The 15,114-nt window shown below is 45.1% G+C and overlaps 1 protein-coding gene across 10 annotated transcripts in view; it reads right to left on the bottom strand.

Moving 5' to 3' along the window:
• Positions 1 to 15,114, bottom strand: part of POU2AF1 (POU class 2 homeobox associating factor 1) — a 91,487-nt gene that overhangs the window by 15,126 nt on the left and 61,247 nt on the right. For 7 of the 10 annotated variants that reach the window (XM_072027743.1, XM_072027744.1, XM_072027745.1 and 4 more), the window contains one exon: positions 10,240 to 10,511. The exons of 2 other annotated variants lie outside the window; for them this stretch is intronic. In XM_072027743.1, coding sequence (XP_071883844.1) covers positions 10,240 to 10,255 — 16 coding nt within the window. In that variant the 5' untranslated portion in view covers positions 10,256 to 10,511. Of the gene's footprint in view, positions 1 to 9,728; positions 10,158 to 10,239; positions 10,512 to 15,114 lie in introns of those variants that run through there. One more of the 10 variants, XM_038167652.2, reaches the window with a different exon arrangement.

Raw genomic sequence — 15,114 nt, 5'->3', positions numbered from 1 at the left:
GCAGTTAATAGCAGGAGGCCAGAGGATAAAAAAGCTCAGGAAGGCCCCTTGTTTGTAAAACCACCGATAGCAGGACTCGCTACCTGCCCCTTTTAACTGCACTTTGATTTGTAAACACGCTGCTTGATAAGTCCCCATTCCTAAGGATCGCAACAGGCCTTTGGTCTATGAAGTGCAGCTGGATATCTGGCTCAAACCTTCAAATCCAAGCCTAATTCCACCCCAGAAGTATTTATTCTAATTTTCTGATTAAGATGTGGATGCTTTGCAGCACAGAACAAGAGGAATCGCTTTAATTCTGATCATCTCCTCCAGTTACATGCAGTCATATGCACACTTAGATATTCCTTTAACACCTTCCTGGAGGGCGAAAAACTGAGTCTAAATACAAATATTGCAAGTGAACCCCAAAATATTTAACAGAATAAACCTTTCTGCTTTACTTTCTTCCAGAAATGAAGTACTTACTTCCCTTCAACTGTGCCGTACTGTTGAGTTTGCTCTTTCTGCCTCACTACATACCACTTAATCATGAAATCTTGAAAGGCCATTATAAATACCTTTGGTAGCAGATAACCCTACAATTATGTGTTGAACTGTTTTCTTTGTTTGTATGCTAAAATATGTTTAAGCATATTGGGAAAATTCCACGCTTTAAAGCAGTAGCTGGAGGAGATGGCATTTCAGCCTCTGCATGAGCTGCATTTGCTTTCTCTGGACATTCCTTGTGGGACTTCATCTTGGGTTGGTTGCAGTCTCATAGAGCTTGTGGCTTTGGAAAAGCAGTGAGCAAAGGGAATGAAGGTCACTAATTCTGCACACGGGAATTCGCAAGGGTTTTTAACACAGCTCACATTTTGCTTTTTAAATTTTAATTGATATTAATTTATCTGAGTGCTAATGAAGACAGTGCTAAAAAGTGCTGTGACATGAGCTGTACTGATAGCTCTGAGAATGAGCTCAGGAGGTCTGAAATGAAGCCCATCCTGAAGGTGCTTTCCTGGTCCTATAAGGGATTTATTTACATTTGGAAATGATTTATCTGTACTTTACTGAGAACATTTCAGAATCAGATGATGCTACTGCTGTTTATGCTGAGCAAAACCATCGACTCTGCCAAAGCAAATAGGAGCTGCAGTGCAGCCTGCACGGGAGGCAGAAGCGTTCCTCTCAGGCACTGTCCTGTCCCTGAGTCATCGCACCGACTGCAGAGAGCCTCCTTGCAGAGTTAGGGTGGGGAGGGATGGCAGTTTCTGGCTCCAGGTTTGGGGGATGGGGAAGAAGAAATTTACTGTAAAAGCTGACAAATATACCTATTCAGAGTTTCCGGTGTAAGCAGAGTAACCAAAAAAAAAAAAAAAAAAAAAGAGAGAAAAAAGAAAAAAACCAAAGTCTGCAGAACATATTTCGGTTCCCCCCAAGCTGACCTCCAGAAATAAAAATAATGCTAGCACAGCTGCTTTTCCACTGTTAAGTGTGTACCATGTCTGAGTATTACAGAAGAACCACAGCAAAATGACTTTGGGCTTCAGTGGACAATTTCTCATACAGCCAAAGAAATGTGATCTTTTAAAAATAAAGACATTTTGCGAAATAATAACCATTACAACAACCTTATAAAGAATGTACCTGGATTTAGTATTCCTCAACTTCCTACACCAGGGTTGGCATAGAATAAACTATTTTGCCTGTCTTGAACTGACTCGCATTAAAACCAGACGGGTACATTGTTATTTAAGTTATGAGCTGCAAATGCACCAACATCCGCATGCCCAGGTTCCATTCCGACAAATAAACAGCACCATTGTGTTTCGGTGCTCAAGTGCATGCTGTGCTCTGGCTTCTTTTACACTTTGTGCACCACAAAACAGACGCATGCCCTCCCTGACAGGCACCAGGGTTCGCTTTGCAACCGCTCTCTGAAGCTGGAGCAGTACAAAGCATCAGGAGTGGAGAAAAAAAAAAGGGCAAATTTAATGCAGCCAGTAGGAAGCTTTGCAATAGTTTCTATGTGTAAATATGTTTTAGTTCATTGCAATGCTTTTGTCAGGCCGCCTTACAAATCCACGGTGTGTGCACATGCTCAGGCTCCTTTCATCAGCGTTATCTCTCGCTGTATTTGCTGAACATCGACAAAAGCCGAGCACAAACCCTGAAGACTTCTGAGTAATCCTTCAAAGTGGTTGGATAACACTGCAGCTAATGAGAAGTTCCATACCACAGCAGTCCCCCAGCTCTATGTACCAAGTGACAACAGCAAAAGTCCTCAGTGATGGTTGGAGCCAGACCCCTGTGCCACCCAGCCTCTCGATCCAGCCTCTGCAGAGAGAAGCCTGCAGGGTGCCCCTTTCAGTGGGCTCTGGCTGAGGATCTGACAACTGCATTGGTGTTGTTATTAATGTCAATACACTTCTCCCTCCAAATATTCTTAAAATTGGTTTGTACCTAGAAGAAAACAGAATTTTATCCTGTGGGGCCAGCTCGTGCTGCATGCAGCAGGCATGGCCAACAGGGACCTCACTGCTGGCCTTTTGGGGAACAGCTCCAGGCCCAGCTCATGGGCTGACAGGAGCTTCAGCAAGGCACTGTACAATACTTGCCCAAGGTGAGTAAAAAGCTGAGCAGGTTAGTGCTTTGGGCAGTAATTCTACAAACTCTGGCCTTCAGTTGCCTGCACGTTGGAGAACATAACCAAAATGCATCCCATAGCATCAAGAGTCCCTATGTTCAGACACAGGCTTTTAAAAGATGTCTTCTTCTAAATAACATCCAGGAAATGTTGGTCTGAGAAAAAGATCAGATAGAGAAAGCATGCAAAGACATTGCCAAGCAATTAAACCAAGCACCTTCAAAACGCTTCTTCCTCTACATTTGTATTTAACCATTGCCGAAATTGGAGGGAGGATAATGGCAAGCAGCTGTTGGAAGGCTACAAACATTGAAGCGTGACAAGTTTCAGATCACTAAACCTATTAGCACCGCTGGCCTTCACACCCCTGTGAACTGCAGATCAGTTTAAACCTTTCAAACAAGTCAGAGCCATTTCCCATCAGGCCAATTTTCAGTTTGAAATACACTGCTAATCTTCCAGGGCTTGCATGACTGCCTGCCTGCCGCAGCAAGCGACGCACTTGCCACTGCCTCAGAAGATTTACTTTTTCTTTGCTCACACACTGGTGTGTGATAAGCTTATCAATTGATCAGAGTTACCAGTGCAAATAGTTTTCTCTTTTCCTCTTTCACCCCCAACATAATAAAATATTGAAAAGAAACACAATAGAAATCTTTTTTCTTATTTACAGTAGCATCAAAAAGCAAACAGCTACCCTTGGATAACAAGAAAAAATTAGATTTCAATTAACAGGCTAGCGATTTTCTGACTTCGATCTCGAAGAGCAAATTACATAAGGCAGCTGCTGACACTTTTATTGTACACTGTGAACTTTGGATAATAAAAAGAAAAAAAAAGTGGCTTGGCTTTGGATACACTACTTGGATGCTTTGACTGCAATCAAACAAAACCGTTTTAGAATAAGACACCAATGCCCATTTAGCAATATTTAAGTGAGGGACTAAAAGTTGGATTGTATTTGTCCACATTTTATATTTAATTCAGACAAAGAATCCTTCAAAGATACTTTAAAAATATTTCAAAGTATTAATCTAATAATATTATTTTGAATCTGTTGCTTTGGAAATGAATCATGTGATCAGAGCTGACAGCAGAACTGAAACGGCTGCTTTTATGGTATTGATAATGTTCCAAAGTACATCATGGAGCACTGTGAAAAGTATTTTCCTTTGATAAAACGCAGCTCCTAGCAGCTAGCCAGGCAATCCCTCCTGTGCGTGTTATTTAACCAGCTCCCCTCGTATCGACGTGCAGCCTACCTGACTGTGCACAGTCGCAGACCAAGGAGAAGCAAGGAAAGCTACGTGCAGTCCCTAGTGCTGCCAGGATCCCTGTACAAGGCTGAAAGGGTCACCGAGAGGTAGATCCCCATGCTGGTCGGCTGCCCAAGAGGATGTGCGTTATACAAGTGGTAAAAGCACTTTCCAGTGGTCCTAAAACTCCTGGTAAAGCAGGGTCTGTAATTCTTAGGCAGTCAGATTCCCTTTGAAAACAGCTTGTTACAAACCTATACAACCAGGAGAAAACCAGCCCTTAGCCTGTTTGGCTTTCCTGGCTCCTGTAGGAGCACCCTGCCAGGCCCCCCAGGGGTATTTCGGCACTGCAGTACATGGCCTGAAGGCTCCAGCTCCATGCACAACCCCTGTACCTGTTCATGCAAAGGAGAAAATGGTTCAATATTTGTTCAGGTCTCCATGCTCCCTCGAGCACAGCCACCCAGCTGGGAGGCTTACAGTGCACTGGAGAATGAGGCTTCCCTTGTTACGGCCAGCGAAGACCACCCATCTCCATTTGCTCACTAATTAAATGGTTTCCTACAATATATCACCAGAAGTAGGAAAAAAAAATAGTGACCCTTCTTTGTCTTGGCTTGGTGATAAGTCCAGGGCAGGGAACCAAAGCACAGAAACCCCTTGAACTGCCCAGGATCCCGGATGGCAGCCAGACAAGGAGTCACCCAGACGAAAGGATCTTCACTTCACCTTCATCGCTAGCCCTCAGCATCCTCCAGGGCGTGTCCCTGTCCTAACCGACCAGAGCAGTCAAGAGTGAAGTTCCCTGAAGTGACCCACCTGCAACCCCATGCCTTTTCCTGCACCTTGAAAGGGAAACAAAAAGCAGAGTTATTGCTACCAAGACCCATTTTAGAGATGTGTTGGTGCTAACAGATCTGGGAGGCGAGTAGGTACCAGGGGGGAACGACTACCAGACCTCTCTGGCCAGCACTGAGATTGAATAACCTGCAAACTGTTCTCTGATACATAACCATGCGTGCATTGCCAAATAAATCACAAAACAATATATACAAAAATATTTATCTGTATTGCATTCGATTACGTTGCATTATTATCTTGTCAATGGCTTTTCCCTCTGAAATGACACGTCTCAGGACCCCATGCTTGCATGTCATCGTGCATTCAAAGGGCTGAGCACAGAGCACTTTGGGTATATGACACATCCCAGACCTCCTTTGAAGTGTTACTGCTTTATTTTTTTAGACAGCCCTGACAAGGAGAACTGAACCAGAGTGGTTTTGTCACACTAAGGGTGGGTATTTCAAAAAAGATGTAGTTAAATGCAAAGCACTAAGCAAACATCTGATCGGAGAATGTGCTCTACACTAACCAGAAGGACTCGGAGCAAGAGCAGAAGAGACAAGCAATGGTTCATTGCTCAGCATAAGGAAATGAACTCGGGAGGGTTCTTAGCATAATTAAATCAATAGACTAAATATTTCACCTGCTTACCAACAACTCGGTACAGCATTTGGCCCGTTCTCTCTCTGCCCAGTTACACAGCACTGAACCCACCGAAGTGAAGCAGATTGGTCTGACCGTGGTGTATTTCAGCATTATGCCCAGCACCTTTATTTTCAGATGTTTATCTGCAGCTGGAAGAGCTCCAAGACTAAAATTAACCCTGGATCCTCGCAGATCCATAGGCCGTTGTCCCTACTTGGGTCATTCTTGTAAGCAAAGCATGTGTTTGCACAGGGTCCTCCTGAAGCAGCTCTCCTTCCTTCACACCTCCAGAAAACCTAAGTCAGGGGGGCACCGTGCAGAGCCTACTTTCTGCTCCAACACAAGGAAGATGTTGCGGATTGGCAAACAAACACAACTTTGTATTTTTTCCACCTGGATAGAATCAAAATCACGGGGACACTTGGGAACCAGTATGAAAGGGTGGTTAATCATCCCTGCTGCTTCAGGTCTCCTGAGTGAAATGGAGCTTCCAAGCGCCCAGTAGAGGTGGCTGCATTGGCCATGTAGTGGCAAGGCTACTAAAAATGATTGGTTTCAGAATAAGAGAACCCCTGCTACAAAGGGGAAGCTGAGATAGACAGAAAGTGTCTTAACCATAAGTCTCACCCGCACGTCCCAATTCCTCCCAGCCCATAATACTCTTTCCATTTTAGTAATGCAAGCTTTCCATTTAATTGCTTATGTGGTCATTCATAGAGCCTGACACCTGCTTTGTAAGGCATGGATGGACTCAGCTTTTGTACTATCCATCTTTCCCACTGGGGCTTTACCAAAATTAAGCCTCACAAGACGCAACATATTGCAGTTTCACCTCTCAGTCTCATTTTCTGATACTTTCAGAAGAGGTGTATAGAGCCCGACATCTGTTGCGGGCAGAAAAAGGCTTCAAGGACTTAAAAAGCATTTGGGAAGAGGTTCTCAAAGGTCCACCTTGACATATCTCAGTTGCAGGGGAATCCAAGCAGTCGGTGGGACAGCTACGTAGCTGAACACCTGCCTCGTCTGCACAAGTCCCGCTGGAGCTCACGAAGAGCCGAGTGTCCAAAGCATTTTACCTTCACCAAAAACACCTCCAAAACGTGAAACGCTTTGAGAATTTCAACCTGCTTGCCTACCCTCTCATAACAGAAATCATTTGCATGGAAAGCACGCTCGTCGTGTCTCCAAAACACAACACGAGGTAACTTTCTGCATAAAGACACACAAGGGAAGAGAAGCCCACGGCGCCGTGCCTTCGAAATTTCCCAGCTCTGTGCGGCGGCGCGGTGGGACGGCTTCCATTCAGCAGAATCCTGCCAAAAAAGCTGGGAAGCCCCTACCAGTCACTTCGCTCCTGCCGTGGGAGGGGATGCTTTCGGGCCGAGAGCCTCTCTGGGGTTTTGCTGAGCGGAAGCTCAGGGCCCCGCTCCTGCAGAGCGGTGCAGTGTGCCGTGACCCCGCGGGAAGGATTTCCAGCGTGCAGGAGCAGCCATGCGAGGCTCCCCGGAGGACGAGGGCCATGCGAGGGCCACAGCAGCTGGGGGCAATGCTCACCAGCGGGCCTGCTGCCCCTGCAGGGCTTTCCACAGACAGTTCCCCTCCAGGAGGTGCCGGCGAGAAATGCCCTCCGAGGGGACACCTATTTAAATCAGCCTTCTTGTGTCACTCCGGTTTTCAGTTGGTTTGTGTTTCTGTTCTTTGGTTGCTTTGTTTTCGTTTACTGGGGAAAAGCATGGAAATGACAGCACTCTTTTGAAACCTGTTGTGCCAAAGGACAGTTTTAATCCATACCAAGGCATCTTGGAAGAACTTCTATTGAGTCTCCTTTCGTGCAGGTACAGATGGAGCAAAGATTTCTGCCCCGACATTTACACTGAGGCTGGCACTGCCCATGAGCTGAGCTGCAATTACAGCTCTGGCTGGGTAACCAGCTCTGCATGGCTAAGGCAGGAGTGGGTCAGCATCCAGCAGGCTCTTTGCTCCCTTCCAGCACCATAACAGTACACAACCTGCATGGATCTGACATTCCCTACTCATCTTGTTGATTAAAATATGGTGTTTAAGCATGTAAAGCTGGACTTACTGATTGCTGTTTTCGCATCCAGCCTCCTCCAGAAACCAGGGACATACTCCAGGATTTGCAAAGAAGTTTTTGGAAATTATATGCCCAACTCCAGTTGATTTTCACTGACGCTTGTTTGTGCCTCCCTTTGTTTTTCTTTTGGTTCAATTCATCCAGCATCCTGCTGCCCCAGAACCTCAGTGGGATAATTTCTCTTTTACTTGTGCACCTGTGGGTCCTACACCTACAAGCTATGCCCCTGTACCGTGGTTACTGCATAAAGCAGCAGCTTGAAGCCCAGGGAAGTCACTCACCTGCTGGTGAGCACTGTCAGACCCTGACATCCGTGCCTACAAGTGCATACCTAGGTGTGAGCCTGGGGCACATTTACCTGGCTCTTCAGCCACACGGTACCACAGGTCTGCAAACAGTTGCTCTTGCAAGGGATAAAGCCATCTGTTTCTAGACTGAATATGGGATGTTCCATCCAATACGTGGGGAAAGCTTCACCCACACCTCAGAAGCTACCTGCAGACTTATTGCCCATCTCTCCGGGATGCCCTTTTGCTAAAATACACAAATATCTCATTTTAAGACTAAGTATAATGAAACTCCCTCCGCGGCAGAGGAAAGCTCTCCCTATCTCCTAGGTGGGGAGCAGAGCAGGGCAGTGTTTTTACGCTATGACATTAGCCCAGGGCTCATGCAAGCAGACACCAAGCTCCCTGGGCACCCAGACTGCCTTTTTATTAACTGAAGTCTCGAGCAAGCCAATGGCTTGCATGTGGGCACTGGGACTTGGTGTGGTCCCAGGTGTTTTGAGCCAGGTGCCGCAGGAAACTTGAGGCCACAGCTGGTCACACTGCCAGAGACTACAGGAGCACCAGAGAGACCACATGCAGACTCACAGAGCTACTGAGAAACCTGACTTCCACCGAAACTGCTGAGACCTGGCACGTGAATACCTGCAGGGGCCTGAGCAATCTGCCTGCAGTCGCACAGGGAGTCTCCAGCGGAGTGGGTAACTGAAGTCAAAGTCGTTACTAATGGTACAGGAAAGAAGCAAGATAATCGTTTAATGCCAGAAAAGTAATCCCATCTTTAGATTTAGCTAAAAAAACCACTAAAGGTCCATGAGACTGAGGAAGCCCAACCATGCCATGACACAGCAGACAAAGACAGCAAAGACCAACAGCGGAGTCACCTAGACAGCCACCTACAGAAATTTCCCCTCGGCTCTGGCTGATGTCGTAGTAAACACACGGCCAGGCTGATCTAGCAGCCCAGGAGCCAGAGACAAGCCTGGCTGCTCCTTCTGACTGACGTGAAAAGGCTTTCATCAGCAATAGAAGCCAAGTCTAGGCAGCTGCGGGGTCTCATGAAGTCTTTCAAAACAGCAGAAAGCAGTGCTGGAACAGCAGGCTCTGGTCTTGAGAAGCTCAGAGGGCACAAGGGGACAGGTAGGTATGGGCAGTTGTTGTCTGGAAACTCTCACAGGGGAGATGGCTGACTTCAAAATACGGGGATTTTATCTCCTCTGATGCAGGCTTGTAATTTCTGCTTACCTTTGAAAGCACTGCATGTATCAAAGAAACAATGCAAAGGAAAAATATCGTATTTTACCAATTTGGTTCTACCTAAGACATCACTTTGTTAGTATTGCTTTGTCATTGCAGTAAAGAAAAAAAAAAAAACACAGAAGACTTATACACCTCTCAGATGGAAGATAACATCTGTATCTAATCATCTTGCAGTATGTTCCACATCATATACCTACCGATTCTGAAAACAGCCCAAGATAATAGGAAACAAGGTGTGTTGCCATAGCGCTCCCACTTGCTGCTTAATACTTGTCAGACAAATTGAAATGTGATTGAATAAGCACTCAGAGCTTCTTAATTCTGGATGTTAGACTGTACAATGTCATTTCACAAATAGATACCTGAGCTTCCAGTTTTCAAAGGAAAAACGTAACAGAAGTACATAGCAGAGAAAACTGGCTTTATAGTTAATAAGCTCAGAACAACACGCACAGTAAACCCATCGCTGGATAATTACAGGTTATTATATAAAGGAGAAGAATATTAATGTTAGTTCCATATTAGATAAGTCAATGGCAAATATTTAAGAAATAAGCTTCTTCTGCTCAGATATGTTATATATATATTATTTATATTCGAGGTTAACTGAACAGCATGGTGAAGTGCCAAGGACGGCGGCAGGGCTGCAGAAAGGCACATCTACAGATCCACGCAGTGAGAGCGAGAGTTGCACAAAAAGGGCAAACACCTACCTGTATCAGGATCGGTAAACTACTCGAGCAAAGGTGGGCCAAGAGGTGTAAAATTATCTTGAAAACAAGAAAACTGATTTCCTGTAAACTCATAACTGTATTGCCTTCAACTGCATCGCTCTTTAGCTTTATTATTAGTTGAAAAAAAAAAAAAGTACATATCAAAAAAGACACAGAAATAAGATTTCTCACAGGTTTCACTTTTAAAAAGGAAAATTCTCTGGTATGTAACCACTATAACCTTTGATATAATACCTGCATCCTGTTATTGTTTTTATGAATCATAGTCTTCCACTTGATTCATAATGACGAATGCCAACAAAGCAGCGATGCTGCCCTGTCTTAATATCCCTGCTGGAAAATTAGCATCATGCCTTCTCATTTGCCTCTCTTGAGACACGCCGCTCTTCAAGAGTACTGTCTCCCGTGCTATGCTAATGCTCACTTATCCACTACAATCTTCATCTTTTACCGCAGTTAGGAAAAACAAAGGCAATCAGAGCTCACTTACATTTTTGCCAGTGCATATTCTGTGGCAGGACGGAGTCTTTTTTCTCTTTGATGAAGACAGTTGGGCTTTCTAATGGCTAACGTGTGTTTGACTCCTTTACGGGGGATGTGATAACTGACTGTCAGGATGTTTCTTTCAGCTTTTTAAAAGCCCCGTGTTCCCGCTGAAGTCTGTGATGTCATCACATCCTCCAACCACAACCACTTCTATATTTTCCCTTGCTCTGTGTTGTTCTTCATGACGCTGAACAGTTCCTCCAAGACCAGGGCGCTCTGGAAGATATTATGCATAAAACAGCACTTGCTATCACCAAAATTTATTTAAACAAACAATCAAGCCTGGAACCTGCCTCTCATGGGGTTTTTGCCGGAGATTTTTAAAAAAACAGGTCAAAGGGTTGCGCAGCAGAAAAAACACAAGGGGCTTTTAACAGGATCGTGACCGTCTGTGGCACCAAGAACGGCCTCGTCTCACGTCGGACAGCACTCTCTGCTTCAGATGGCATAACTACAGGCTCCAGACACCTCAGCGAGCCCAAATCTTTACGTACGCCAGGTCTGCATGGCCCTTTAAATGCTCAACACTTCTAAAATACAAAACTTGTGTGTTTGCCCCTGCCTTATGAGAATCTCAACTCCCTGGGGCCACTAAATTTGAACTTATGAGGAAACACCTGTAAACACTTCAAGCCTCATTAAACGAGGACGTCCTTCATTTAAAAAAGAAACCCCTTTTTTTTTCTGTTTTGTTTTTATCAAAATATGACGCTTCCTACTAGGGAAGAGCCGGCCCTTCCAAAGCAGCTTGTGGAGCTAAAGGGAGGCCGAGAGACTTGGCATAGGCGCTCGAGTAAGTTCTTAACATTAATCATAACAGGATCGTTATACCTGACCTATTCACACCACTCCATGAGCACAGCCTCTTAAACCTCTTAACGTTGTTTCCTCTAAAATTCAGACCATCTCAGTGAGTATTCTCAAGCAGCAGTGACTCAGGAGCTTCGTTCTCAGAAAAATATTTGTTGGGGGCTGCACAGTGGCTTTAGGACTCTGCCAATCCTATCTCCCAGCTGGTTTTTAATCAAGGAATTGCTGCGGCCCTGAAGTTTACTCTCTCAAATTTCTCTTCCTATAAAACAATTAAGATGGGGTCTGGACAGTCCTTTTGGCCAGGAGTCCCTCAAAAGGGTGCCAAACACCTCTCAGAAGCAGGTCCATACTGTGAACCATTTTGCAGCCTAACATTGGGATTGCATTTAAAGAAAGAAAACAAAACCAAACAACAAGCAGATTGATGAAACGAAGATGAAAGCTTAATTATTATATTCCCTTCGGTTCGAAGATTTGCCCCAAAACCACAAAGAGAAAACCTCCAAAGCAAGCAGAGTGAAGAGAAATGAGGCACATTCAGCTCCCCATCGCTGCCCTCCGCGTTCCCAGGCGCGAGGGCATTGTTCTGCCACGCTTTGCATATCTGCATTAATGCTCACTACCAGCCACACGTTGTAATATCCTCTCTGCTGTTAAAGTGCTTAGTAATAGCAGGCAGCCTGTTAGCTAACGCTGCACAGATGGACAGGTGAGTGTAAATCACAGCCCAGTGTAGCCGGATAAATTGAGGAGGAATATTGAAACCGGCTTCGGTGGCATTTCACTTACACCAAGGTAGGAAGAATTTGTGGACTCTCGTCTCTCTGATACAAATATAGTGTCATGTTTCTCCTTAAAATAATGAAATAACAGAACTTCATCATCAAAAAAAAAAAAAAAGCAGCAGCCTCTTAACCTTGTAGAATTACAGGTAAATGTTTCTAACAACAGGAAATCTTTTCCCGACAAATGATGTTCTACAAAAACCAGGGCTCAATCATATATTCACATTTATTTAAGGCTCATGGCACAAGGCAATATCAGGAAGTGCTGGGAGAACTTACAGGACTTTGGCTTGAGACAACGTCAGAGCATCCAGAAGAGAGCTCTGCTGCAGTTTTCTGCTGGAAATGCCTATTTCTGACATCACAGAGCTACTGGGAAGCAGCACGGTGAACCGAGGCCTTGAGCAGGTCTCTGCCAGGAACAAGACCTCTATTTTTAAGTGTGAGAACACACCCTGCGTACATCTGTGTTCTCCAGAGCAGCAAAAGCACAGTCTGAGACTTGTACACAGCAGGCTGTGTGCATATGTGAAGGCAGACTGCATGACATTAAAGTAATTATGCAGTCTCATGCTAACTTATAGACCCATCAGCTCACATTGAACTGTGCTTTAGTTATGCTTAGAAAAGCTGAGCATAACACTGACTTACTCAGGATTAAGCTCTTTCTTAGTTTATATCAATACTTTAAAAGAGCAGGCAGATAAAGTCAGGCTGTAATAAATATCTAAAATGAGGAAGTTGCAAAAAAGGGGCATGTTTTCCACAGATAAAACAAGCAGCACTATTTTGGTGGCAGGTAATCATCCTTTTCCACATTTACCTATAGTTACTCAAAAAATTTTCAATGTATTAATGAAGAATCACACTCTCCAAAACAACTTTAGAGGTATACAAGGTAAGATATAAAGGATATAAAGGTGCGTATGGTGAGCCAACATGCCAGGCAAAAGACAAACTGTCAAATGTGGCCCTCTTCTCATTTTATGTCTTTTATAGAGAAACTATTTGGTTAAGCACCATTTTACTAACAAAGTCCAAAGGAAGAGACAAAAGTAGAGCAAAAGATGAAAAAGATTGCTTAGCAAGTATCATCTTCGCCTCTTCCTCGGCCAACTGTTTGCAAACCATGATTCAAGTCTATAACCACGGCGAGAGCTCAGCTACGGCTAGATGATCAAACAGCACCGACAGCAGGAAGGCTGCTTGTGGACAGCTGCTCCTTTAAGACACGCTCAGAAAATGAGCTGCAGCCTGTCTGGAGATGCAAACCCAGCTGCCTCCCAGTCATTCCTTGACCAGTTCACCACGAGACCAAAGCAACAAGCAGTAAAACCTCGGTTCGGCACGGAGCATCTCTGCGCTGAGTCGGGGTGCAATTTGTCATGTTCCTGGTGGCCACGCTGCGAGTTCACAGACCAAAAGGCAGCATTAAATTTTGTCTGACCGCCACACACAGCTGCTCCACGGATAACTGGAAACAAGCTGCAGAGCTCTACATTAGAGCACCCACGCCCTGCATGCAGCGTAGAGCCGGAGCTGCAAGCAGATCCCAGCGGATCCAAGCAATCGAACTCAGCAAGGATGGAAGGAGCACAAAGCAAGGATGACACAGGCTGTGTGTGCCTGATCCCCAGTTCCAGGCAAGGTGATGTGAAGCAAAGAGGGGTGCCCAGCACCGGTCTTCCCTTTGTTAGGGCTCTGGGAGTGTGCATCCACCAGGCAGCGCCGGCTAGAAAAGCAGCACCGTGGCCACAGCACCCAGAGCTCCTGGCCAGGGGGAATAAAACCAAGCACTGCTCCTACTCTGTCTGCAGGGCTGGCAACAGCACAGCCCTGTAAAATTTTCAGCACACAAACTATATAAAATCATAAGGATATGCTGCGTTTGACAGTCAGAACCTGAGCTTTACCTTAGAGATTATGAATTAGGCACTTCCTCCCCTCATCTCCTTCTTATTGTTTTATTCCCAGGACAGGAGTTGAGATCATAGGTAATTTTCTTCCAAAACTGGATTACTGCTGTTGACGGATACCTTTTTTTTTTTTAAATTAAAAAAAAGAAAGTGTCAATATTAGCACTTTAATCCTACCATACAATGCGAGAAGTATGAATAAGCGGTAGTCTGACATTTCAGAAAGCTTTGTGGTCTGCAAATACAAACATTTGTCTTTGAGGATACAATAGCTAAATTAATAAGAGGATCTCTACCTCGGAGGTCTGAATGAGCTTAAAAGACAACCACATTTAGAAAAGGTTCTTTCTCATACTTCTTCCCTACTCAGCCAAGAGAGGGAACAGAGGAAAGGAGAAGCTGAGCCTCATTTGAGGCAGTAGCAACTGGCATCTGTCAGAGCCCGAACAGACTTTTCAGCCTACAAATTCTATGTCCCACATCTTTATTTTGTTGCATGACATTGTATGTGAACACACGGCAAAATAATCCAGGATCAAAGCCTACAGAGCATGAGGCCAGGATTCGTTCCAGAAAACTTATGCAAACTGAGTCCTTCAGCTCAGGAGCATCCCTACCTCTGTTAAGCTCCCTGGGCAGCACCGAAACAACCTCCAGAGGCACGAATCACTTTGTGGAGACACTGGGGTCTTTTTAGGAGACTGCAGAGCAGGACTAGTGCAACGAGCACCCTGATTCTGATAGTTTGATTAGGCTTCAGAGGAGTGGGATGGATGAAGGTTCAATCTCGCAGCTGAAGCCCTTCCCCGCAGCCCAAATCTCCACCAACAGCAAGGAGCTGACTGCGTTGAGAAGCATGAGAGATGCCAAAACTATGGTGAACAAGGGCAGAGGACACAGGCAGCCAGCTGCATAGCTCAGCTCACTTGTGTGTCACTCACTCACTGATGGCTCTGCAACCTTTTGAGCTGGCCCTGCCCAAGAAAGAGGAAGAACGGGGACAAATTTTCACTTTACTCCAAAACTCTCCCCTGTGATTACACCAAGGACTTTTGGAGTTTCTGGTTTGGTTTGGTTTCCACAAAACATTTACACCACAGAAAAAAATCCTTCCTAACCAGGAACTTTCACCCTTCCCAATTGCCCCAGCCTAACAGCCACAAAATAAACGCCTTGCTCTTGCACAAACACACCCAAAAAATCCCTCCAGGGGCTATGAACGCCTCAGGCTGTCCCCAGGTGAGCCACTTTTTGTGCTGTACCTGCTGTACATTTAGAGAACACTGGCAAATCCTCACACACTGC

Source organism: Anas platyrhynchos, chromosome 25 (assembly GCF_047663525.1).
Source record: "Anas platyrhynchos isolate ZD024472 breed Pekin duck chromosome 25, IASCAAS_PekinDuck_T2T, whole genome shotgun sequence".
NCBI classification, from domain to species: Eukaryota; Metazoa; Chordata; class Aves; order Anseriformes; family Anatidae; genus Anas; species Anas platyrhynchos.
The sequence above is the reverse complement of the archived record's forward strand: the minus strand, read 5'-3'. Positions and strand labels throughout refer to the sequence as shown.